Below are 26,322 nucleotides of genomic sequence, written 5' to 3'. Positions count from 1 at the left end.
CCTGTCCCTCTTCAACTGAGGAGCCCAGAACTGGGTACAATATTCCAGGTGGAGCCTCACTAGGGCAGAGTAGAGGGGGAGGAGAACCTCCCTCACTAGGCCTGCCAAGGCCATGAAAAGAGTCACAGTATCTCCTCAAAGGCCAATCAAAAGGTAGGTAGTCAAAGCCTAACCAGAAACCAGTTCCATCCAATCAGCCATGAAAGAATAAAGCCATTCAACACAACCAGTTAGCATGAGCACGTTGCCAGAAATCAGTAGAAATACCTCAGGGACACCTGGAAATCCTCCTCAAATGCCAGGAAATGCTGTGAACAGTTTTGTAATTAAATTATCTGTTTGCAATTTAAGGATTATCAGTTGTCACAGGAAAAGTTAGGATTTGGGTAGCAAATCATTAGAAGAACTGCTACACACAGCAAAAGAAAGGCCATTAAAACAGCATTCTGGAACAGCTCATCAAGCAGCCACCACTTTCAGGGTTATCAGCTAGAGAACAGCAGCTGCTATCTGGTCAAAGGAGATACTGAATAAAACAGTCCCAAACATGAGCCTGAGAGGGGAAGAAAAAACACAAAAATGAAAGGAACAAGATGTTAGCTAAGCTCTCTTTGCACATAATGACCTAACAAGCTCCTTAGTTGTAGTCTCTGCATCTCCTTAACCTAATTTTCCACTTGAAAAGCAGAGATCAAACGGAGTGATCTCCACACTGTCTGTAGCAACCGCGGAAACAAAGCCCAGCAAAGACTTAACGACTGTGCTGTTTAAAACAGGGCAAGGAACAGAATCACAGAACGGTTTGGGTTGGAAGGGACCTTTAAAGGTCATCTAGTACAACACTCCTGCAGTGAGCAGGGACACCTTCAAGTAGAACAGGCAGCTCAGAGTGCCAGCCAACTCGAGCAGGAATGTTTAGAAGGATGAGGCTTCTACCACCTCTCTGGGCGACCTGTGTCAGTGTTTCACCACTCTCAGCGTAAAGAAAACCCTAAAAAAATCATCTTTATATTTAGTCTAAATCTTCCCTCTTTTCACTTAAAACCACCACACCTTGTCCTGTCCCAACAGGTCCCACCAAAAAGATTGTCCCCATCTTTCTTTTAAGTCCTCTTTAAGCATTGAAAGGGTGCAATAAGGTCTCTCCGAAGCCTTCTCTTCTGCAGGCTGAACAACCCCAACTCTCTCAGCCCTTCTTCACAGCAGAGGTGAGCCAGCCCCTGGATCACTTTTGCGGCCTCCTCTGGACCTATTCCAACAAGTCCCTGTCCCTGTTATGCTGGGAAGTCCAAAGCTGGATGAGGTATTCATGAGAGCAGAAGCTGTGGCAAAGGCAGCAGGCAAAGTCTTAACACTGAAGGCAGTTCTTTTAGGACTAGGTAGTGCTGCAAACGTGACAAAAGCTGCAGAAGTCGATTTGATGGAAATGCAGACACTGGGAATGTCCTAAGCATACAGCTCAGTCTGGTGCACTAGAGGTGGAAAGGATCATCTCCATCAGAGTGGCTTCAATTTGACATCAGTTGGAGGTCACACTGAGCTCCTCACAACTCCTTCCTTTCCCCATGCTTGCCTGCCCTTTTCCACAGCTGTCCACAGTCTCTCTCTTCTTCCCCTCACACAGACACACATGCATCTTGTTAAGAGATTCCTATGAAAGACTCCATCCGGGTCCACCTATAGCATGTAACTTGCAGGAAGTGGTATGCTGCATTTAACTCACAGAATCACAGAACTGTCAGGGCTGGAAGGGACCTCAGTCTAGTTCCAACCCCCTGCCATGGGCAGGGACACCTCACACTAGATCAGGTTGCCCAGAGCCATATCCAGCCTGGCCAGGATGGGGCTTACACCACCTCCTTGGGTAACCTGTTCCAATGTCTCATCACCCTCATGGAGAAGAACTTCTTCCTAACGTCTAGTCTAAATTTACCCTCCTCTAGCTTGGATCCGTTCCCCCTAGTCCTGTCACTACCCAACACCCAGAGAAGTGCCTCACCTGCTCTCCTGTAGGCTCCCTTCAGATACTGGAAGGCCAGAATAAGGTCTCACCATCACCTGGACAAGCTGGAGAGGTGGGCCCAGGTGAACCTCATGAGGTTCAACAAGGGCAAGTGCAGGGTTCTGCACCTGGTCCAGAACAATCCTCATTATCAATACAGGCTGGGGGATGAGGTGAGAGAAAGCAACCCTGTGGAGAAGGACTTGGGGGTGCTGCTGGACAGGAAGCTGGACACGAGCAGTGTGAGCTTGCAGTCCAGAAGGCCAAACACATCCTGGGCTGCATCAAAAGATGTGCTGCCAGCAGACACAGAGAGGTGATTCTGCCATTTTGCTTTGGTGAGACCTCACCTGGGGTACTGTTTCCAGGTCTGGAGCCCTCAATACAGAACAGACATGGACCTGATGGAACAGGTCCATAAGAGGGCCATGAAAATAGATCAGGGGGTTGGAGCACCTCTGCTATAGAGACAGGCTGAGGGAGCTGGGGTTGTTCAGCCTGGAGGAGGCTCTGGGGAGACCTAACAGCAGCCTTCCAGCACATGAAGAGGGTCCGCAAGAAGGCTGGAAAGAAACTGTTTACAAAGGCCTCCAGTGACAAGACAAGGGGCAATGGCTTCAAACTAGAGAAGAGCAGATTTAGATTGGATGTTTAGAACAACCTCTTTACTATGAGGGTGGTGGAACACTGGTGGTTGAATATCTCCCTTCTCTGGAGATATTGAAGGTGGGGCTCTAGGCAGCCTCGTCAAGCTGAGGATGTCCCTGATGACTGCAGAGGTGTGGGTTGGACTAGACGACCTTTGGAGGTTCATTTCCAGTCTGGACCATTCTATGATTTATATGTTCTATTTCCCCTTTAGAAGGACAACAAAGGAAATTAACAACTCCCTGAGCTAAAGGAGTACCTGGAAAAAACACCCCCCCCCCAATCTTTTACTTATACACAAGCTACCCTACAAGGAAGCTAACAAGGGGAAAATCTCTCATTTCCACAACTGGCTTGTTCCCAGCTCAGATCAGCTTAAAATTAGCAACCCACTGCATTCACTACACATGTGCAGGTAAGCTTCTAGAATCAGCACAGCACCCTCCCAGCACAAAACCCATGTTGTTCTGGCCTTGCAATTTAAAACAGCACAAGAAATCCTTCTTTTCACTAAAGGAAGGCAAAGCTCAAAGTGTTACTGCATCTGATTTAACAAGCAATGCGCCGTGATTTGGAATGGCCACCTTCCAGTTTTGTTGAAGAAGCATCTTCTGATCACCTGTCTCACACAGTTAATTTGTATAATGTCCCTTTGAAAATCATACTTGCAGGCTGGGATCTCTTTTGCTGAACTGTCACTCAAGAAACCTGCTATGCTTGTCAGGAAGAGTCAAAATACTATTACTTTAACATCCCATTAATGTTTTAACCAAGTTCTCACAATAGCTCCAAAGGATGAAATGTTCAATTTAAAACTGTAAATCTGTTTGTCTGCCTGTCAAAACAATACCAGCTCTTGCTGTGTCTAGCACCAGCAGTGGATTTACTGAGCAGATTTCAGCTGCTAGTAGTCTAAACTAAATGTACCAACCAAAGAAAATTAAAATAGCAATAACAGATACAGGCACTGACTCACAACTCAGGAGGTTTACAGGAGCTAGAAATCTTCCCTGGTTTAAGTCCACATTCTGATGTTGTTTCTCAGAGCAAAGAACACATAAACATCTCATTTTTATCAGTTTTGTCCTCACTGATAAAATAAGACATTAAGATGGCCATTATTTTAGACAAAAGCAATGAAAAATGAGGTTAAGCGATATCACAGACTATTCCTGCTCCCACAGAAGTCAGGAGAGTTTTCTTACTGTCCTATGTGGGCACAAACCCCTGCACTGAAGGTGCCTGAAGCTGCTGTTGTTAAGAGCAGCACACAGCATTCCTCAATGCAAAACCATCAGAAATTTTAAGGATAATTGGGACTTTATGAAAATGTGAGACCTTGCATGATATGAGCTACAGACTAAAAGAGTTCCTGCATTAAGCCAACCATGGCTGGCTGAGCTGCTGCAAATACTTTATGAAGATAACCCAGTCTTGATTTAAAACCTCATAGTCTGGTGTGCACAGAACAATTTAAGTACATTACCTCTCAGACACAGGTATTGACATATTTTAACAGAGATACAACCACTGTATGAAATCAGACACTGGGAAAACGCACAACTGACTGCATGAAATTTCACTGCTGGCTTCTAGTTTGGAATGTTTGGGAAACAAAAGGCAGGTAGCTCTGGTGTACATCAACAGAGAAATAATAAAGGCAAGGTAATCCTCTTACCAGCCTTAAGTGGCATACAGGACACTACTGTGACTTGGAACTTCTGAAGATTATATACTTCCATTTAGAGCACCTGTATTTCTAGCCCATGTGGCTGCTGGAGATAAGGATGGCAAGATGAAAAGAATCAAATGAAACTTTGGATCTTGGTGACATGCCTTGCTCAAAAAGTAAGGCACAGTTCTTTACAAATACAACTTGGAAATAAAATGCTTTGGGCTAACGTAGGCACAGCTCCAGAAAGTTCACATGCTTGCAAACCTACAGGAAAAACTCAGGGAAAACATCTGTGGAGCATGAAGTCACCCTGGGCCAGTAAATCAGAATGTTTATCACCACATTTCCAGATCTTTGGTTTGATCTTTCCCCTTCTCACTCCATTCCCTATTTCCCATGAATGAAGGAATACAGTTGATGACCCTGGGGAACAGGGTACATCACCAGCATACAGGGCTCTCACCTGCCTTTTGGCAAGGAGAGGTGCCATGGCAGGAAGTGGGGTGGGGAGTACCAGAGGGGAGAGGAGAAGAGAGAAGGGACCTGGCCGTTCCTTTGAGGCCAGATGGTGGGTTAAGGGGAGTCAACTTTAAGCTGGGCCGTGGCAACACAAAAAGAGCATTGATCTTTAAGGTAAGACACATACAACATTTGGGTTATCTTGGGGGAAGGCTGTGGGTATTTACAGTAAGGTATTTGAAACTTCCTCAACAATTCTGTCAACAATGTGCACCCATTTAACAAGAGGGATGTTAAGGAAGGGAAGGTTTCTAAGAACCTAGAAGAAACAGAATCACAGAACATTAGGATTTGGAAGGGACCTCAAAAGATCATCTAGTCTAACCCCTCCACCAGGCAGGATCATCGAGAGCAAGTTACACGGGAACATGACCAGGCAGGAGTTGAATGTTTCCAGAGAAGGAAAACTCCAGAACCTCTCTGGGCAGCCTGTTCCAGGGTTTTGTCACCTACATGGAACCTTCTATGCTCCAGCCTGCATCCACTGCTCCTTCTTCTATCACTGTGTATCTCTCAGAAGAGCCTGGATCCCTCCTCCTGACACTCACACTTCACATATTTATAGATATTAATGAGGTCACCTCTCAGTCTCCTCCTCTCCAAGATAAAGAGACACAACTCCCTCAGCCTTTCCTCATAAGGGAGGTATCCCACTCCCTTAACCATCTTTGAGGCTCTGCACTGGACTCTTTCAAGCAGTTTCCTGAGGTCCTTCTTAAACTGAAGGGGCCCAGAACTGGACACACTATTTCCAGATGTGGCCTCACCAGGGCAGAGCAGAGAGGGAGAAGAACCTCTCTCGACCTGCTAACCACTCCCCTTCTAATACACCCAAGGAACAGTCAAAATAAGCCTACCATGACTCTGCCGCAGAACTCACATCTCTGAACTGAACCCGCACGCTTCCATTTATACCGGCAAACTTCCTCACCTGCATCTCAGCAGCACTGCGTTTACTAGAAAAATAGTACCTCAGTAAAACAACCCACCCCAGCAGATGGGCACACAAGGTAAGGGGCGTTGCATTGCGGCTGCCTCTCCTCCACGCCAACACACCGCTCTGAAGGGACTGCAAGCGTGGGAGGGGAACATATGTGCCTGTGGATTGTGCATCCCAGAGAAGGAGCTGCTGCTAGAACGCAGTCTCCCCTTGCTTTACTCTTTCTTTCCACCACAGCTCCAATGTGGTGGTTCTACACAGCTATACACAGACCTAAGTGAGTGAATGAAAAGCCTTACAGTCCTGCGTGCAAATACAGACTGTAGAGACACTTCACCAAATGCTGGGTCAACCTTAGGGCCTCAGAGACAGATCAGCACCGACAGAAGCACAGATGGAGACTTTAGGTAGCCCCATGACAGAGGCTGGAAATAAAGCTATTTTTTTAGCAGCATCTCAGAAGTTGCTTGGACCTTGCTGGAGTCCAAATCAGGGCTTTGAATGGTTCTGTCTTGGTGGTTTCTCAGAAAATACCACCAGCCTTATGCCACTTAAACAACCACTGACGAAAGCAGACAAAATTCTTGGACCAACAATGTTTCTTCATCTCAGGATACAAACGAAGAGGACCCTCCTAATGTCAAAGCAGAAGACTCTGCAAAGAGAGCTGATCTGTGTGTAACATTGAAATTCTTTCACGGACAAACATGGTACCTCTGCAAGGGAACTCCACTGCCATGCTACATCTGCCACAACCGCTTGGACTTCTGCAAGAAGCGAGAGCAACTTAGAAACAGACCAAGAAGGGAACAGTTATGGTCAGGATCTGAAACTGAAGATGCGGTAGTCTTCAAATTCCACATGTAGCATCTCCAGCCAAAGGCAAGAACTGTAAAAGCTCTTCAAGGAACATGAATATGATTGAGTGAGAAAGTACCCTAATTTCGCTGGTAGGCAATTGACAGTCTCAAAAAGGTGCTGAATAGACCTTGAGACAGTTTTAAGGACAAACTTGACCACTTCAGCTCAAGCAGGTGCTCCAGAGAATCTATCAGAACTGATAAACTGGAGAGGATCAATAACATAATGCATTGATCACAGGCTGAGTGCATTCATGGATTGCCACTCCAAGAAAAAAAAGCAGGCTTTCCAGTTCAAACTTTATACTAAATGACCAAAGTTTACAAACTTGTTATGCCTGCTCATTTGTTGCCTCCTCTGTGTTTAATTGAGTCCTGCTCCAGTTTGCTCTTAACTGGATTACTGCAGCTAATGGTAAAACGAGGTGTTAAATACATATTGTTTTGTAGTCAATTAAATTCAACTTAAATCCCACACATGCATAAACTTATGACTGAGCAGTGCACAACACCAGCCAGCAGAACCCCAGCATGATTAAACGGAGGAATAAAAGCCTCCCTGCTAATACACTCTGCCACTGACAGCTCCACTACTGACAGGGCTGTGTCACACTCCACAAAATTAGGTTCCCTATTCATTTCAGGGAGGAAATAAACAAATCTGAATTGATCTAGACAGAACTGAAAGGCAAAAGAGATGAGCAAAGAGGAAAAAATACATAACCATACTTCATGTGTATCTGATTGTGACTTAAATTAATTTATGTGAGTATATGCACAGTTTTGTTTACTTGATTAGCTCAAACCATGCATTTTCTTTTTTTTTCCCAGTGGCCTTCAGATTCTAAAAGCTTCAAATAAATAATTTTGCTTACTTTATATTAAAAAAATCTATATCGACATTTAAGAAACTAAAAAATATGGAGGACATTTTTCATTACAAAATAAAAGAGAAACTTTATTATCCCAGCTATTTTTATATCAATTTTCTAAGCAAAAATGTGTTTTTCAATTGGCACACACAAATTTAGGGTTGTGGAGTCTCCCTCTCTGGAGATATTCAAGTCCCTGTGTGAGCTGGTATAGGTGATCCTGCTCTGGCAGTGGGCGTTGAACTGGATGATCTTTAGAGGTCCCCTTCCAGCCCCATACCTTCTGATTCTGTGATTGTGATTAGCAGCTGAAAGCTAAGCAATGACCTCTTGGATTCTGGGATGCTGAAAGCTGAATGTCACCACCACATACATCTTTAGAAGCCCATCCCTTTTAGGGTACCTCATTAAGCTTACACTAGAGCGTTTCTGTTCCTTTGTGCAAAGAAGTTACTGGGTGACACACGAGAAAAAACACCTGAAAGCAGAAGTTAGATCATCTTCATGTCCATCACAACAGAAAAATAGTTGAGAGCAGTATTAGTTCAGCATTACTTCTCACACTATTGGTGCCCCCATGCACCAGTGCAAGTTAGGGGTTGACCTGCTGGAAAGAAGCTCTGTGGACAAGGACCAATCCTGGTGGACAAGTTTACAAGGAGCCAGCAATGTGGACTCGTGGCCAATGGTATCCTGGAGGGCATTAAAAGGACTGTGACCAGTAGGCTAAGAGAGGTCATCCTCCCCCTTCACTCTGCCCCAGTGAGGCCACACCTCTCCAGTTCACGAGAGACAATGAGCTACTGCAGAGAGTTCAGTAGAGGGCTATGAAGATGATAGAGCATTTCTCTGATGAGGAAAGGCTAAGAAACCTGGGGCAATTTAGCCTGGAGAGGAAAAGACAGAGGGGATCTTATCAATGCATCAGTACCTAAGTCAAGATGATGGGGCCAGATTCCTTTCAGTGGTGCCCAGAATACATGAAGTTCCATCTGAACATGAGGAGAAACTTCTTTCTTGTGGGGGTGACAGACCACTGGAACAGACTGCCCCTCAGAGAGACTGTGGAGTCTCCTTACTTGGAGAGATTCAAACCCATCTGGAATGTGATGCAGATGGCTGCTTTAGCAGGGTGACTGGACTAGGTGATGCTCCTCCAACCCCTACCATTCTGAGAGTTTGAAAGGCCAAGGGAAAGAGCAGACAGGTATACCTTACACGCCAAGGCTTTTATGTTTGGAAGACAACACCACTCTTCTGTGATCAACTAAACAGCAGTATGTCAGAACTACTTAGCAGAAGGTCTAGTTTACTGCAAAGTCCCTGTAAATGGCTGAAGGACTGCAGCTAGACACTTCTAGAAATATCTAAGGCAACACCACAGCCCTGGTGTGTGTAAGAGCCACTTTGTATCAAACCTTCCCCTGACAAGCTAAACCAGACATAAGCTTGGAGGAAAGAAAAGCTGAGCAAGATAGAGCTGAGCATTATAAAATCACGAAGGCAGTGGATCAGACGACTGCAGATGTGCTGCTTAAACGGCACAGTGCTTGGAGCAGGGAGCACCTGCTGAGAACTGACGACAACTGGGATGCTGAGAAAAGAAGCTAAAATCATGTACTCTGTATGTCATCTGTAGTGAACTTCTGCAGTTTGCTGCCAGAGAATACCGGGTGGAGCCTGCATTTCACCAAAAGGATACCTGGATAACAGCTCCATAAATACCTAGGTACTAAAGGGATGAGGTAGATATCCCTCACCCAATGCCCGTGGACAGTGTGAGTGGAATGCACTACAGAAAGTGGCCAGGTTTATGCGCTCTCCTTTAACAGTACATCCTCCTGCCTCTGTTGGGCCAGATGGACTCTGCTGAGACCCTCTTGGGTACTTCTTCTGTCCTCTAAACTTTGAAAAGTTTTGATGTTCATTGTTTCAGAAGATAATAAACTTTGATTGTGGGACAGAGCTTCGAAAATTCACAATACTGTGTCCAGATGTGCCACAGCCCAGGAGGAGAGCTCACTACAATGAACGCTGAATGTCTACCCAGAACAAGGCAAAGCACTGACAGACTACCAGTCAAAGAAAGTATCTCAAGCCAAATCCAGTCAGCCAGTGAGGCTGCAGCTGCTCTTTGCTCCCAGGTCAAACTACTCGGCAAGGCTTGAAAACACTTTCCCAACAGAGACCACATGCATGAGCCTGGAGAAGAGAAGGCTCAGGGGAGACTTCATTGCTCTCTACAACTACCTGAAAGGAGGTTGTGGCCAGGTGGGGTTGGTCTCTTCTCCCAGGCAACCAGTGACAAAACAGGAGGACAGACACAGTCTCAAGCTGCACCAGGCTGGATGTTAGGAAGAAGTTCTTCACAGCAAGAGTGATTTGCATTGGAATGGGCTGCCCAGGGAGGTGGTGGGGTCCTCGACCCTGGAGGTGTTTAAGAGGAGACTGGATGAGGTACTTAGTGCTATGGTTTAGTTAATTAGAAGGCATTAAGTGATAGGTTGGACTCAGTGATCATAAAGGTCTTTTCCAACCTGGTTAATTCTGATTCTGTGATATACACCACATACATACACAGGTATGTACACATACATATGGCTGGATACACAGATCCCAGACAAACACTCTGAGCACTCAGGCCAACACCACCCACCACATTCTGCTCCCTGATGTGGCTCAGCAGGACAGAGGCCCATTAATGGGAATATATTGACATATCCAATCTGGACCCCAGCAGCAGCCCAGTAGCCACTCCCAGATGCCAGTCTCTCCAGTTGCTGTACCTGGGCATATGAGTGTCCAAGGTTGTAGCCCGCCTCTAGTACAGACCACTGCATACGCAGAGATGTCCAGGACTTCTCTAGTCCCTACAGCCACCTTTGGGTGCTCTTAACCCTAGAGACCAGCAGTCACACTTGGACTCAGAGACCTCCAAACCCATTCAAACCCAACCCTTATCCCGCTCCATCTACTCAGTGGCTCATCTGGCTTGATCTTTCCTAGCAATCACATCCACACTCACTATACCACAAATCCTCTCCTTACATGTAAAGAACCTGTTACTGGAGAACAGCTGAAGGTGGAGTTTAAAGAGAAGACAGGACAGACTCTGCTGGTCAGAAGCAGAGCATGGCAAGGCAAGCATCCTGGCTACCCCCTGCTAGCATGCATACAGATCCTTTTATTCAGTTATCCCTCTACTTCCCACATTTGTTCCTTCCTGTATAACCTAAATCTCTCAATTTTTCTATCTTTGGTTCATCTCCTAGACATTCCATAATAGGTTCCATGCAATCCTCAGAAGTTTTACCCCTGTATCCCTCAGTGTGTCCCACACTGCCAGCTAGCAACACTACTAGTCCAAAAAGTCACCTGGAGAGATGCTGCTCATGGCTCATGGTGATGGTTTTCACACCTGGACACTGGGGCTCAGGCTTTGTGGGGACAGCTCTTGGAAGGTGCTGGACAAGGTCTCCTTTTCTCTCAAGTCCTTAATTCGGGTTTCTACTTTCCCCTGTGCTCCTCTGGGCTTATGTAAATGGATCTCTCACAGCCTTCTTGTGACAGGCCCAGTAGTAGTACAGCAAAGTACAGTTTGGGCTCCTCCCACAGTGTCTCTCTAGGCACCTCCACGGGCATGCAGATGAGCTTTAGCACACAACCAAACAGGAACCACAGCAGCCAGCCTTGAAATGCAACACCTTTCCATCAGCTTTCTAAGCTCCAACACCCAGATTTGGTCTGTCACAGGACATCTGCTTCTTGACATAAGCTGTGATAATCAATCTCTCTTCAGCACCTGGTAGAAACCATCACGTACTGCTTTCTGTGTACCAGTGATGGTTAATTACAATTAAGTAAACCAATGGTTAGCAGAAGCTGCAGTCAGTAACTTGTGCACATCCCTAATGCTACAGCTTCAGCAATCTCAGCAGCAAGGTCAAGGCAAATACTCGAGTGGTTAAAACAAAGCCTTTGTGCCTGAGCAAAATCAGGGCACCACAGACACAGCCTCTGATCTGCAGACAGGATGTCTGCAGTCTCATCCAATGCCCAGCCCAGTACAGCCTTTTCAATGATGCAGGAAGGCCTCCAGAATCTCGGTGTGAGCTTTTCGTACTTCAGAGGATTGTTGGGTTACAACAACTTCATGCAATGCTACAGGCTTGGGGCAGAGTGGCTGGAAAGCTGCCCAGTGGAGAAGGACCTGGGGATGCTGGTTGACGGCCAGCTCAGCATGAGTCAGTGTGTGCCCAGGTGGCAAAAAAAGGCCAACAGCATCCTGGCATGGATCAGCAATAGTGTGGCCCCTGTACTTGGCAACGGTGAGGTGCACCTTGAATACTTGTTTCAGCTTTGAGCCCCTCACTACAGGTACTGCAGCATGTCTAAAGAAGGGCAACAAGGCTGGTGAAGGGTCTGGAGAACAGGTCTTCTGAGGAGCAGCTGAGGGAACTGGGATTGTTTAGCTTGGAGAAGAGGAAGCTTACGGAAGACCTCGCTGCTCTCTGCAACTACCTGAAAGGAGCCTGGAGGGAGGTGAGGGTTGGTCTCTTCTCTCAAGTAACAAGTGGCAGGACAAAAGGAAATGACCTGAAGTAGTTCCAGGGAAGGTTTAGGGAAAAAATTCTTCTCCAAAAGGGTTGTCAAGCCAAGATCAGTGACAGACTCCTCTCCCCATCCCTGGAGGTACTTAAAATATAGGTAGGGTTAGTGCTGAACATGGTTTAGTGGGAACCTGGCAGTGCTAGCTTAGTGGGCAGACTCCATGATCTTAAAGGTCTCTTCTAGCCAGAATGATACTGTGATTCATTTTTTTGGGTTTATTTATTACCTCTCTGTTGGTCTTCTGTTCCATTAAGTTGTTTCTGTGCTTCTTCAATTTTGTCTGCAAGAAGAAGAAGTCATTATTAAAATTCATATATTAAAAAAAGGGCAAGACTTTAGGAAGCAACTTCCTGAAATCTGTTTTGAACTCTCTATTTATATTTAGGAGTGATACCATTCAGCCAGAAATATGTGACACATTATGAGTAATACAGCCTCATAAAATGTTATCTTTTTTTACCAGCAAGGCTATTGACATGTTAAATTACACAGAACTGCAGGAAGAAAAGAACTGGCATCGGATCTGCAGCCAACAGCTAATCCCACAGTAGTTTTGCACCACCTATTATAATGCACACAGTCAGAGGACTCTGGAACAGGTATCATGGTGCATTACAGAGCATTTTAATACCTTGCTGAGAAATGCTCTTCTAACAAGACAATGTGGCACTAAACACAGCGACAGAAGCAGCAAACAGGATTTGTGACGTGGAGCGACGAACCCAACGCTGTCAGATAGTAGTGGTAGCCCTGTGCTTATTCCTCTGTGAAACCACCTGAAACACACACACACACAGAGCAGCAGCAAAAGGAGGCCATGAGTTTTCACTCTCACCCTGTCCTTCACAGGTCACCTGCTGCTCCCCTAACTCATCAGTGTCAGGGAGGGAACTGTTTCTGCCACTCCTGCATGGGGTGTTCAAAGCCAGGCAGGATGAGGTCTTCAGCAGCTGAGTAGTTGAGAGGTGACCCTGCCCATGGCTGGGAGGGTGGAGTAAAGATCTTTAAGGTCCCTTCCAACCTAGGACATTCATGACTGGGAGGGTGGAGTAGAGATCTCTAAAGTCCCTTCCAACCTAGGCCACTCATGGCTGGGAGGGTGGAGTAGAGATCTTTAAGGTCCCTTCCACCCTAGGTCATTCTGTGATGGGAAAGGGGCACCTTGACCTGCATGTGCAGAGAAAGAAGCAAGATAAGAGGATAGTGGAATGAATAAAAAAATGAGACATGTCTTTTTCCTTTTTTTTTTCCTAGCAAGCATTTATCTGAGTGGCTTCAGGACCACAGAATGTGGTTGCTAAGAAGCAGCAGCACTGGGAGAGGCTGAGCTCCACACCAGACTACGACATGACTGACCAAGATCTGAGCTTGGAACATGGCTTTCAGATGCAACTGATCGTTTTCCAAAACACTTGTGAAAGTAGCTTTTCTTCTCAGGGAGGGGTCAGGTTTTAGTTAAAACTACTTTGAAAAAATAGAACATAACTAGATTCATCCTAAACTTCTCTGATACTACTACTCCAACTCAAGAAACACAAGACTTCATAGCTACCACATAGGAAGATGAGGACAGCCCTGCAAAGTCAGCCTGAGCATCAAGGCTGTCACTTGCTCCGTCTCTCACTGACCCTATACGACACAAGGATTCCAGGAAATGGTCCTTTCTTCCATAGACCTCTAAATCAGTGGCTTTAAATGACTTCTCTAATATTTCTGAACTGAACCACTTAGATATGTTGGAATCATTTGCTCACAGCTGAAGCCTCAGCAGGACCAAAAAAAAGTAACTGCAAGCAGCCCTTGTCACAGGTTTTAAGCCTGAGTTTCATTTAGCTCACTCCAGTTCTGCATGTCTTGCCCAGGGAGGTATTTGAGGCCCCATCCCTGCAGATATTCAAAGTGAGGCTCAACAGGGCTCTGGGAAATCTGATCTAGCTTTTGCCTTTCAAAAGTAGCACCAGGTTTCCTTACTCACTAAAGCACAATAATTTCTCTCTTGCACATTGTTCCAGAGAATGCATCAAAATCATCCTGTGAGGATGCTGACTGGGCAGACTCCCAGTGTCTGAGCAAATGAAGATACTTCTTCCTTCTTTCTCTAAGGTTAATGAGACCTATGAGCATATTTAAAGGGAAATTTCATGCCTGGTTTCTTTTGTGCTGATGTATTGGCTGCCAGAGACAAACACAAGCAACTCAATAAAGAGAACAACCTCTCACCAGCTCAGTTATGCAGACCTGAGACTTTATAGTTAATACCTTCCTGGATTGCAGCTACAGCTGAAACATTGTATGTACACATTTTTGTCTGGAAAGGGCTCTAAGTAACAACTACTAACAAAAATCACAGACTCATAGAAGGGTCTGGGTTGTAATGGACCTCTGAAGGATATCTCCTTAACTGCTTGAGAGAGCCCAGTGCAGAGCCATAAAGATGATTAAGGGAATGAAACATCTCTCTTACAAGGAGAGACTGAGGGAGCTGGGGCTCCTTGGCTTGGAGAGGAGACTGAGAGGCAACTTCATTCATGTTTATAGCTATGTGAAGGATGAGTGCCAGGAGGATGGAGCCAGGCTCTGCTGGGTGATGCCCAACGACAGGACAAGGGGCAATGAGTGGACATTAAGGCATATGAAGTTTCATGGAAACATGAGGAGGATTTTTTTCTCTGTGAGAGTGACAGAACACTGGAACAGGCTGCCCAGAGGCATTGTGGAGTCTCACCTTCTGGAGATATTAAAGATCTGCCTGGATTTATCCCTGTGTGATCTGGTATAGGTGATCCTGCTGTGGCAGGGGCATTGGACTGGATGAGCTTTTGAGGTCACTTCCACCCCCTGACATTCTGTGATTCTGTGAACTAGTCCAACCCCCTCTGCAGTTAAGAGGAGCACCCACAACTAGATCAGGCTGCCCAGAGCCCTGTTGAGCCTCACTTGGTATATAAGAGGAAACATAAAGAAAGCATCTTCTAAATACATGTGCCACTAATGTCCTTAGAGAAAAATCTAGCTAATAACCTCACACTGGTTTCCCACAGATTATTTCTTTACAGGAGGATGATGGAATAAGCAACTGCAAAGCTGCATGATGGCTTTGAAATACATGAAGGTACAGGAAAAAAAACTAAACAGCAACAAACGAACCCTCCAAAAACGGAGCTGTAAGATTTACCAACATGCAATCAAAACCACAGACTGGCTATCAAATCAACTCCCCCTCTGCTCAGACACGCATCTGATGCACAATATTTGATATTTATCTCTTGAGAGGACATAAAAGATCTGTCACCAAAATTTATACTTAAGTAGAGGGACAACTGTGGCTTCACTATTGAAAGAATTACCTGCATAATTCACATAAATGCTACAAGAAATGGATGCATTTAATTTCACGATCATCCTATTTTACAGAGGCAAAATTAGTGAGGTATTTTGGAAGTATGCTGCATTAAATTGCCAGAAAGATTAACTGCTTTGATCTCCTTAGCTGAATTCTCTTGCTCTGATTTAGAAAAGCCATGACTCTCTATCAGAAACTCCCAACTGCTTCTTTGTCAGACTGTAATCCCAAACAAAAACCACAGATAGCAGAAATAATAACTAGGTAAACACATGCTTGGGACACAGCCAGAAGCTCTCCTTCGTTTCATCAATCTCCTGAGCAGTTTTCTCCAACAGGTTACAGATTCAGTATCTCTGAGGTTGGAAGGCACCTTAAAGATTATCTAGTTCAAGCCCCCTGCAGTAAGCAAGGACAGCTTCAATCAGATCAGGTTGCTCAGAGCCCCATCTAGCCTGATCTGGCATGCTTCCAGAGATGGGGCATCTACCGCTTCTCTGGGTGACCTGGGCCAATGCTTCACCACATTTGTTGTCTTTGTACCTATGGACATATCTCTGTGCAGAACAGTTTCAAGCATCATGAATCACAGAATCAGTGAGGCTGGGAAAGGCCTCTGAGATCATTTAGTCCAGCCTTTTTTTTCTGAACACACACACAAAAAAAATTCAGTGATGGTTCCTGGAAACTAAAGAGTACCAATTTTGACTGTAAATGAGGCATAGGTATTAAATGTCATGCTAAGTGTAACACTGAGGTCTACATCCTTGTAATGACCCCTATCACACAGCTACCTGCTCTTGTTATCACACTAAAACATGGTCAGCATCATTGTACAAAGTGCCCAGCCTGCTGCATTTTCACAGAATCACAGAATGTCAGTGGAAAGGACCTTGGAAGATCATCCAGTCCAACCCCCCTGCCAGAGCAGGATCACCTATACCAGATCACACAGGAACACATCCAGGTAGGTCTTAAATATCTCCAGGGAGGGAGACTCCACAACCCCCCATGGCAGCCTGTTCCAGTGTTCTGTCACTCTCACAGGGAAAAAAATCCTTCTCATGTTTACATGAAACTCCTTATACCTCAATTTCTACTTGTTGCCCCTTATCCTGTCACTGGGCATCATGGAGCAGAGCCTGGCTCCATTTTCCTGGCACTCACCCTTTACATATTTATAAACATAAATGAGATCACCTCTTGGTTTCCTCCTCTCCAAGCAGCAGAGCCCCAGCTCATAAGAGATGTTTCATTCCCTTAATCATCTTTGTGGCTCTGCACTGGACTCTCTCTCAAGCACTTCTATGTCCCTCTTGAACTGCGGGGCCCAGAACTGGACAGAATACTCCAGATGCAGCCTCACCAGGGCAGAGTAGAGGGGCAGGAGAACCTCTCTCGACCTACTAACCACAGCCCTTCTAATACAGCCCAGAAGGACTGCTCAGAAGGGCTTGCAGCACTAAGACGATGGGCAATGGCTTTAAACTGGAGCAGGGCAGATGTAGGTTGGACAAAAGGATGAAGTTCTTTACAATAAGAGTGGTAAAACACTGGAACAGGTGGCCCAGGGATACGGTTGAGGCCCTGTCCCTGGAGACATTCAACACCAGAATCAATGTGGCCCTGGGCAGCCTGCTGTAGTTGGAGATGTTTCTACTGACTGCAGTGGGGTTGGACAAGATGAGCTTGGAGGGTCCCTGCCAACACAACGCAGCCTGTGATTTCTTTTGCTCCCTCTTAAATTGCTGTCAGGGGTTACTAGTTTCATATTTTATATGCCTCACACTTTTCAGTATTTCTGCTTTTCTCACTGAAATTCCTAAGGTTTATCTTTACTTCCTTAACTAACTGCATTACAAAAAAACTTTATAGGTATATATTTTTTATATATATATGTGCAATAAACCAATAATAAATACTATAATATACATATTGGGTGGGTGAAAAAAAAAAAGAAGAAACAATATGGGTGAAATGGCTTTTTTTTTTTGCACCACTATTAAACCCTTTCATGTTATTGTCCAACACAACTCTCCCCCAGCAGGCATCTGCTGTGTGGAAATATCATCAAATTCCTCAGGGTTTTAAATATATAATGGAACTGTGCTTTTTCAAGAATGGGAGGAAAAAGATTGGCACACAGCAAAATGTGCTTCTTGTTTTACACACCTCCTGCTGTGATAGATCATTAAATGGATACCAACAGACTGAGCTAGGTGGGGTGGTGCTGTGATGGGGGTTTTAAGTGAGTAAAGAAGCCAAATATTTCAACAGCTTTATGTTCTTCACTTCCGATCTTCACTGAGAGATGTAACCTCACAGATTTCAATTACACCAGAAATAAAATGTAGTTTATAAAGAGTTTTATGTTAGTTTGTTTTTAAAGATATCAGTAAGTCAATGCATACACACTTTAAGGTAGAATCATAAAGCAAGGAGCAGGATGAGTAAAGTGATTCTCCTCTATTCAGCTCTCTTGACACCGCACCCGGAGTACTGAGTACAGTTCAGCGGCTCCCACCACAAGAAGGATGTAGAACCATCAGAGTGGGTCCAGAGGAGGGCCACGAGGATGATCAAAGGGATGGAGCACCTCACCTACAAGGACAGGTTGAGGGCTTGGGATTGTTCAGCCTGGAGAAAAGAGGACTCTGGGAAGACCTTACAGCAGCCTTCCACTATCTGAAGGGGGCCTACAGGAAAGCTGTAGGGAGACCTTTTAGAAGCGCTTGCAGTGATAGGAGGAGGGGAAATGGCTTTAAAGTGGAAAAGGGGAGATATAAGCTGGATAATAGGAAGAAATTCTTTCCAGTGAGGGTGGTGAGACACTGGAATAGGCTGCCCAGGGAGGTTGTGCTTGTCCCCTCCCTGGAGGTGCATGAGGCTTTGAGCATCCTGAACTAGTGGAAGCTGTCCCTGCCCATGGCAGGGGGGTTGAAACTAGATGATCCTTAAGGTCCCTTTCAAACCAAACCATTCTATGATTCTATGCTTGGACAACATTTCCAAGATCTCTGTGTCCAGCCATTAACTTAGAAACGGCATTAAAAATTTTCAAGACAACCCTGAAAGTTTTTATTTACATGGCCACTTAAGGAAGCAAAATTTTAGCAAGAAAAGTAGAAATGCTGGAAAGTGTGAGGTTTGTAAAATATGGAAACAGTAACTTCTGACAGCAGTTGAAGCTGGAGCAAAAGGAATCTTCCACTTGTGGGTTTGTCTGCAGGGTTTGTTTTGGGGTTTTCATTTGTTTTGTTTTTTTTTCCCTCAGCAGAGTGCCAAGGTCAGTGGAATGGGAAGACTTTGTTCTGCTGAATGATCCATGCTGCACAGCGCCAACTCACGCAGCATTGGAGGAGTCGTCACTGAGAGCAGGATGACTTTCAAGCCACTAGGAAAGCTGACACAGGGGTTGGTGGATGAGAAGTGTTCATTGACCTTATGCAGAACACCCAAACAGGAATATTTTTCATGATACAAATTTGCACCTGTCTGTGCCACGGTAAAAAATGCTGTCATTGTTAAAACAAGAAGAGTTGTTGGCTTCTTGATGAAGACAAAAAAATTCCTGCTCTAAAACAACAAAAAGAGTTGTGTTGGGGTTTGGTTTGGTTGGGGCTTTCTTAATCTCTAAGGATAAGTGGGAAATAAGCAGATTTCCACCATGCTTGATGCTAAGAACAGGCTGCAGCATCAACACTTCAAAAAAAAGCAGAAGCTCGCATGTTGCCTGAAAGGCTAGGATTACATGTTCAAATATTTAACCAAAACAACTGGAGGGAAAATGTCAGCATTTTTTTTCTTTCCCCTTCAGTTAAAGACAACAACTGAACAACTCTCAGGCCTGAGTCATGCTAAAAATACCTCCTGCAAAACAGCTTCAGATGGCACCAGTTTTTCTTCCTGCTTTCACAAAAATCACACTCTCTCTTACCTAACTGTATCAGAGGACATGTGAAAAGCAATCTTAAAAAGCACAAGTTTGGGTTGTTTTTTCCTCAGTGGATGCAAAGACAGACATCACTCTGTTTTTTTCTTGCACTGATCATTGATCAGAGAACTGCAGTGACAATACTCAGCACTGTTTAGCCCACACCTTGAGTACTGTGTCCAGTTATGGGCCACTCAGTTTAAGAAAGATGCTTCAATATGTCCAGAGAAGGGCACCAAGGCTGGTGAGGAAGCTGGAGCACAGCCCTACGAGGAGAGCCTGAGGGAACTGGGATTGTTCAGCCTGCAGAAGAGGAGGCTCAGGGGAGACTTTATTGCTCTCTACAACTACCTGAATGGAAGTTGTAGACAGGTGGGGGTTGGTCTCTTCTGCCAGGCAAGCAGTGACAAAACAAGAGGACACAGTCTCAAGCTGCACTAGGGCAGGTTTAGGCTGGATGTTAGGATGAAGTTCTTCACAGCAAGAGTGATTTGCATTGGAATGGGGTGCCCAGGGAGGTGGTGGAGTCCCTGACCCTGGAAGTTTTTAAAAGGAGACTGGATGAGGCACTTAGTGCTATGGTTTAGTTAATTAGAAGGCATTAGGTGATAGGTTGGACCAAATGATCTCAAAGGTCTTTTCCAACCTGGTTAATTCTGTGATATTCTTCAGCTGAAATGGACTCATGTAATCAGACCACAGAGATTGGGTAGCATTACTGAAAACAGAGTTGTAGGTGGGCTTTCTTGTTTGGAGTGGCCATGGGGAAGATGCACAGCTTGAGAAAAAACATTGATTCAAGTTCAAAACCCTGCACTTTTCCACTTCACAGCTCCTCCAGAGGGAAGAAGCCTCATACTTGGAGCATCAGTGCTGACCCTAGGAAGAGCAGCCACATGAAGCCAAGGCACTGTGCAGAGACAGTGTAAGCTCAGAGCTGAATAGAACCATAGAATCAGCTTGGTTGGAAGAGATCTTTAAGATCATCAGATCCACCTGTTAACACTGCCAGTCACAATTAAACTGTGTCCCTCAGATCCACACCTGCACAACTGTCAAAGACTTCCAGCGATGGGGGTGGCAGCCTGTTCTGGGCTTTGACAATCCTCGTGGGGAAAACTTCTTTCCTGAAGCCCAATCTAAATCTCCCTTAGTGCAACCTGAGGTTACTTCCTCTTGTCTTATCTCTTATTATTTGGGCAAAGTGATACCACTCACTTTGCCACAATCTCCTTTCAGGCTGAAGCTGAAGAGAGTGAAATTTCTCCTGAGCCTCATTTTCTCCTGGCTAAGCTCCTTGTAAGTCCTGTGTTCTCGACCAGCTTTCTTGCCCTTCTTTGGACATGCTCCAGCACCTTGATGTTGTTCTTGTAGTGAGTGGCCCATATTCAATGTGTGGCTCCAACAAAGTCAGGCACAGGGGGAGAAATACCTTCCTAGTCCTGCTGGCTGTGCTGTCTCTAATACTTGCCAGGATGCTGTTGGCCTTATTGGCTGCAGAACTGCCAGTGGCACATGGTGAGGAAGCTGAAAAGCTTGGCTTTCCCCTTTTGCTAGGAGAGAAGGCTCTTTACAAGCTGCCAAAGCACAAACACCATAGGACTAATGTCTTTCCATTAACTAAGATGAATCCCAAGACTTCCTTTAAACAGATAATAAACACCCCCACCCCCACCCCCCCGAAAAGGTAAAAAGTCTTGTCTGTACAAGAAACTCATTAGGTGAGCTGACAGCATGGTGCAGCTTGGGGGGACAGTTGGCAGGATGCTGCTGCCTCTTGCCCATCCCTTGGCAAGCCCCTGCACACAAGCTTTCCCTGCCTGCAAACCTGAAACCCAGGCAGCAGAGCTCAGGCAGTGGGTTCCAGCTGCACCCTGGGCTGGTGCTGCCAGCACTGTCCCTCACTGCCAAAGAAGTGGACACCATAGTCAGGCCTAGTAGACCTGAGGATATTCAAGGTGAGGCTCAACAGAGCTCTGGGCACCCTGATCTAATTAAAGATGCCCCTGGTTACTGCTGAGGAGGTTGAACCAGATGACCGTCAGAGGTCCCTTCCAATCCAGATCATTCTACGCCTTGAATGCTCCAGAGTTCCCACTGTTGCTTCCTTGCCACAAAAAGAACACTTACAAAGTTGGCAAACAGCAAGAAAAAGACATTTCACAAAACCCATAGGACAAGGCACTAATCTCACTTAAATTAAAATCTACTTTTTAATTAGAAACCACTCTTCTTGGTTTCTTCTCCCTAGTATCAAGTGATAGGACAAGAGGAAATGGCCTCAAGTTGCACCAGGGGAAGTTCAGGTTGAGTATTAAAAGAAACCTCTTCACTGCCAGCGTTATCATCAAACACCAGAACAGGCTCCCTAGGGAGGCGGTTTAATCTCCATCCCTGGAGGTATTTTAAAAGATGCAGAGATGTGGTGCTACAGGATATGGTTTAGGGCCAGACCTGGCAAAGTTAGATAATGGTTGGACTCCATGATCTTAAAGGTCTTTTCCAACTTAAATGACTCTGTGATTTTTGTCCCTGTCTATTTCCCTTTTCCAGCTTAATGAGGAACACTGAACATTAAAAAGAAGAGATCAGATGAGGAAGCAGAGTCCCTGCACCTTCTCTGTAAGTTTGCAGCGTGGAACCATGACTCTGACTAATGGTTTGTGTTGTGGTTTCCTGTTTCCCAGTTAGGGGCTTAGCGAGTCACAGCCCCACAGCTTAGCAGGCTGCCAAGCACTGAGCCTGCTAACTGGCAGCGTGGATGTCCCCAGTCTACCAAGAAGGCAGGTACAACAAATTCAATCTCAGCTTGTCAAATGCTACCAGGTTTGAAGATTGATCGTACAGAGTGTGTGTGGGGGAGGGAAGTCCCCTCAAAAATTAGGCAAATTTGAGACTCACAGCATCCATTAAGATGAGGCAGGAGCAGTTGTTGTTTTAAACACTAACAACCACTTTTAAAAGCAGCTTCATTGAGATTTAAGACATCTTAAACTGCTCTACTAGTCATGATAACCTTGACTAATGACCTGGTTGATAAATTTTTCAGGAAAATTTTATGCCTTTTCATTTTACTGTCAACTTTGAATGCTCATCATGCTCCCTGCCATATATAATTATTTGCATTTAAAACTGAAGAACCCATGACAGACACTTTTACATAACCCCGTTGAAAATAGAAGATAAAAATCCTCCTCTGATCATTTTTCTTCTAAGTGGGGGGCTGGGGAAGGAGGCTTGAGTGTTTGCAGTGTTTCCTCATGGAAAGGGTGATTAGGCACTGGAATGGACTGCCCAGGGAAATGGTAGAGTCACCATCCCTGGAGGTCTTTAAGCTTGTTCGTGGCACTTGGTGGCACGGTTCGGCTGATGTCACGGTGTTAGGTCATACGCTGCACCTGATCTCAGAGGTCTTTTCCAGCCTCAATGCTTCTGTGAAATGCAATCTCCAACCTGCAGATTCACTTGGTACCAGCAATGAACAGCTACACTGTATATACAATAAAACAGTCAGTGGAGGGGCTGTATATAAACTAAATATACAATAGTTTTATCCTTGCCATCACATGAAATACTCAAGCACTGCATGAGCTCCTGATGCAGCTGACAAGCTGTATGCACATGAATTACAGGAGCACACTGCATATGAACCCAAACTCAGGCCCTGTGTCACCAACTTATGATTGAGGGACTTCCAAGTGGTGTTTTGTTTACCTGAGTTGAATTTGTATTGTAAGGCCTTAAAACTCATTGAAACCCGGGCAGAAGGAGCTGCAGGAGAGCATTTGCGGACGTCTGTCCCTTACAGAAGGGTACAGCAAACAGTGAGGCACCTGTGGGGACAGGCACGGCAGCTGCCAAGCACCAAAATTCAGAAAAGCAGGCAAAGCACCTTCACAAATACCTTCTGCTTGGCAACTGCCCCAGCCTGTGTAAGCCACCACGCACGGGTGGCCCTTTTCACAGCTTGGCCCTTTTGCACCTGCCCTGATCTACATCCTGTGTGTCCTCCTGAGAGGCATAAGCTGTGCCACCAGAGGTAATTCATTCACACCCTCTCACCCTCCCGTACCAAAGCACAAACACAGGCACTGATTACAGTCCCATTTGCATAGCTCCTAATCAGCCTCCTAGCACAGTAATTACTCCACTGCTTTGCTGATGGCTATAGCACTGGCTGCCAAACGCTAGTTGTATACCTAGGACAGGCTGATTGTTATCACTAAAATCTGCTTAATAATTACTTAACAGCCTCTAAGGTATTCACTGTTCCAGGCTTAAATTCAGCTTTCTGTTTTGTCTTTTCTTTTCCCGTTCTGGACCCAATATTGGAGCTTAAATTTATAACAAAGTATAAAGCCACAAGTTGCTTTAGTTCACCACCTTTGCCAAGCTGTTGTTAGGAGCTTACTTATACCTTCCACACTGAGACAGGTTCCCTCTCCTGGAGCCTTTGATCAGATAGCCCCAAGCTGGAAAAAAGTATGGTTCTCATGTATGTACTCAATTTTTTTACACACAGTCACACATATTAAATAAATGCCAGTGAAATACCTGCAAAACCCAAACTCAAACAAAAAAAATCCCAAACCAAACAACTTTTCCACTCAGCAGAAACATATGTAAAAATAACAAGACATGAGCCCTTATGGCAGGTTGAAATCACCCCCAAAATAAATCACCAGACTAGCTTAGAAGTTTTGGAAGCAAAATGAAGCTCTATTTACAAAAGCAAGCTAAAGCTCTAGGAGTGTAAGTGCAACAATTATGTACTCTATATATATCTATATTTACAATTCAGAAACAACATAAGGACCTCTCTTGAATTGTTCCCCACCGCTTTGGACAAGCCCAGAGGGGGCTACCCGCAGCCTCCTTCTCCCCTTCATGGTACCTCACAGACACAAAACGCCAGCAGAAGGCCAGGAAAGAGATAAAGGAGTAATGAAAAGCAGAATCACAGAGAGATGAGGCAAAAAGGAAAAGAAAGAGAATAAATTATGCAGCAAACTTTATCCTAATCAGCAAGCAAATGGAATGATACAGACCTATTATCTTTCTTTTTATCCAATCCCCTATTTTATTTACCTTTTACTATTTTCTAGTCAACGACTCTGGAATTCTCCTTTCTTGTTTGTAATTAAGGCACTATGCTAGGGTGCTAGTTCTGAATTATCGCAGCATCCCTCCAAAAAAGGTGTCTTTAATGTCTATGTTCTCTTGACTAGTGATCCCACACCAAAGCAGCACAGAGTGGAGGCAGCCAATCCCCTGCCAAACAAGGGAAAATCCTCCTAGCCATCTTTCTGGTACTCTGAAAGCATTTGTCCTCAACTTCCAAGCTGCTGAGGGAGGGCTTGGCCAACACAGAAAGGTAACAAAACTGGTTCAGCAGGTAAAACAACATCAAGAATTGATGTTTCATCACCTGAGACAACAGCAAAGACTTTCTTAAAGTTCTCCTAGGGGTCAAGCTGCTACGTAATTTCTTCCTCTGTTTCTCAAACGCTACAGACTTTACAAGGAACAAACCATGTAAGGAGATAAATTCAACACCAAGGAACCTGAAGTAACAACAACCCTGCTTGAAACCAGCTTAATTCTCTTAAGCTTAGCATGCCTTCACAAGTACCTCTCTACTGAGAAATTGTGATGGAAATTATTTCAATAATTAGATCCTTAGTAGGACTTCAAACACTGAGGATCTTAGAATTACCTGATACAAAGATGAACAATAAATAGTACTGCTGGCTAAGAATGAAAAAAAAGAGGCAAGCTAAAGCCTACACATCAAACCAAACGTACACCCCCACCCTCTGCCTCCAAGCAGCAGCCAAGACTAGAAATAGAGGGAAACTGGAAGAGTCTATGTGGTATGTTCCAGACTGTATAACAATGCAGCTCTGGAAGCGATCCCCTGAAACTGTTTCTGAGCCCAACAGGTCCCAGATTATTCCTACTTCAGCTTCCCCAGGTGTGCTTCGACCTACGTACACCTCTCTTCTTCAAATTGCAGGGCTTCAATTTACTCCAGATTGATTCTTCAAACAAAAGCTGTACCGCAGACTTGGGACACACTAGGTGAGGTTGCCAGGCTGGATGGGGCTCTAGAGCAAGGTGCTATGGCAGGGGGAATTGAGCTAGATGATCCTTGAGGTCCCTTGCAGCCCTGACAATTCTATGATTCTATGATTCAATTCTATGACTTCTGCAGCTTTTTTGCAGTCATTTTTAATCTTCTTTGGAGGTGGAAGGGAGGAAAGACATCAGAATTGAGCCCACTGTTAAACACACACCAGAGACACTGCTGTGACAGAAGATGTTTGTCTCTGCTGCTGCCATAAACATTCCTAATGTTTTATTTACTTTTTGACAGCTAGTGAGCATACAGTTGACTTCTCCAGACAAATATATGACCCCCAGAATTCATGCCCAAGTGCTAACAAGAAACTCAATTTAATAGAGAAGTTAGAATATTTTTCCCCATGGACATCACTCTGCATTTACCTGCACTGAACTTCATCTGTCATTTATAATGTGGCTGCACAGCAACCTAATGCCATTGAAATCCTCTGCATTTTCATTCGCATCTTCATCTCCACCTCTGTGGATAACTCCATCAAATCTGCCCTACTGCCACTTCACTGTGCAGGCTCTTTCCCCGATTACTCAAAAGAATGGGAACTGACAGAGGCACATTTTTATCAAGTGCAAAGTGGTCAGCAGTGTTTGTCTGCTAAGGAAAGGTATCGACTGCAAAATGTGTAAATATCAGCCTCTCAATAAAGCTTACACTCCTGAGAGCTTTCTTCTAGGGTGTGCTGGGCAAAGTTCTCTTGGTATCCTGTCTCTTCTTTAAAACCTTGTCCTTATTTCCAACCTGCCTTTAAAACACAGCCCCCCTAAACATCATTGTCC

General features: G+C 45.0%; 1 protein-coding gene across 12 annotated transcripts in view; it reads right to left on the bottom strand.

Annotated features, from left to right (window-relative positions):
- The window catches only part of HIVEP1 (HIVEP zinc finger 1), a 168,191-nt gene that overhangs the window by 66,040 nt on the left and 75,829 nt on the right, over positions 1-26,322 (bottom strand). For all 12 annotated transcript variants that reach the window (XM_064160931.1, XM_064160927.1, XM_064160926.1 and 9 more), the window contains one exon: positions 12,354-12,407. In XM_064160931.1, coding sequence (XP_064017001.1) covers positions 12,354-12,407 — 54 coding nt within the window. The remainder of the gene's footprint in view (positions 1-12,353; positions 12,408-26,322) is intronic.

This window comes from Pogoniulus pusillus, chromosome 21, assembly GCF_015220805.1.
Source record: "Pogoniulus pusillus isolate bPogPus1 chromosome 21, bPogPus1.pri, whole genome shotgun sequence".
Classification (NCBI taxonomy): Eukaryota; Metazoa; Chordata; class Aves; order Piciformes; family Lybiidae; genus Pogoniulus; species Pogoniulus pusillus.
Note: the sequence above shows the minus strand (reverse complement) of the source record. Positions and strands in the feature narration are given on the sequence as shown.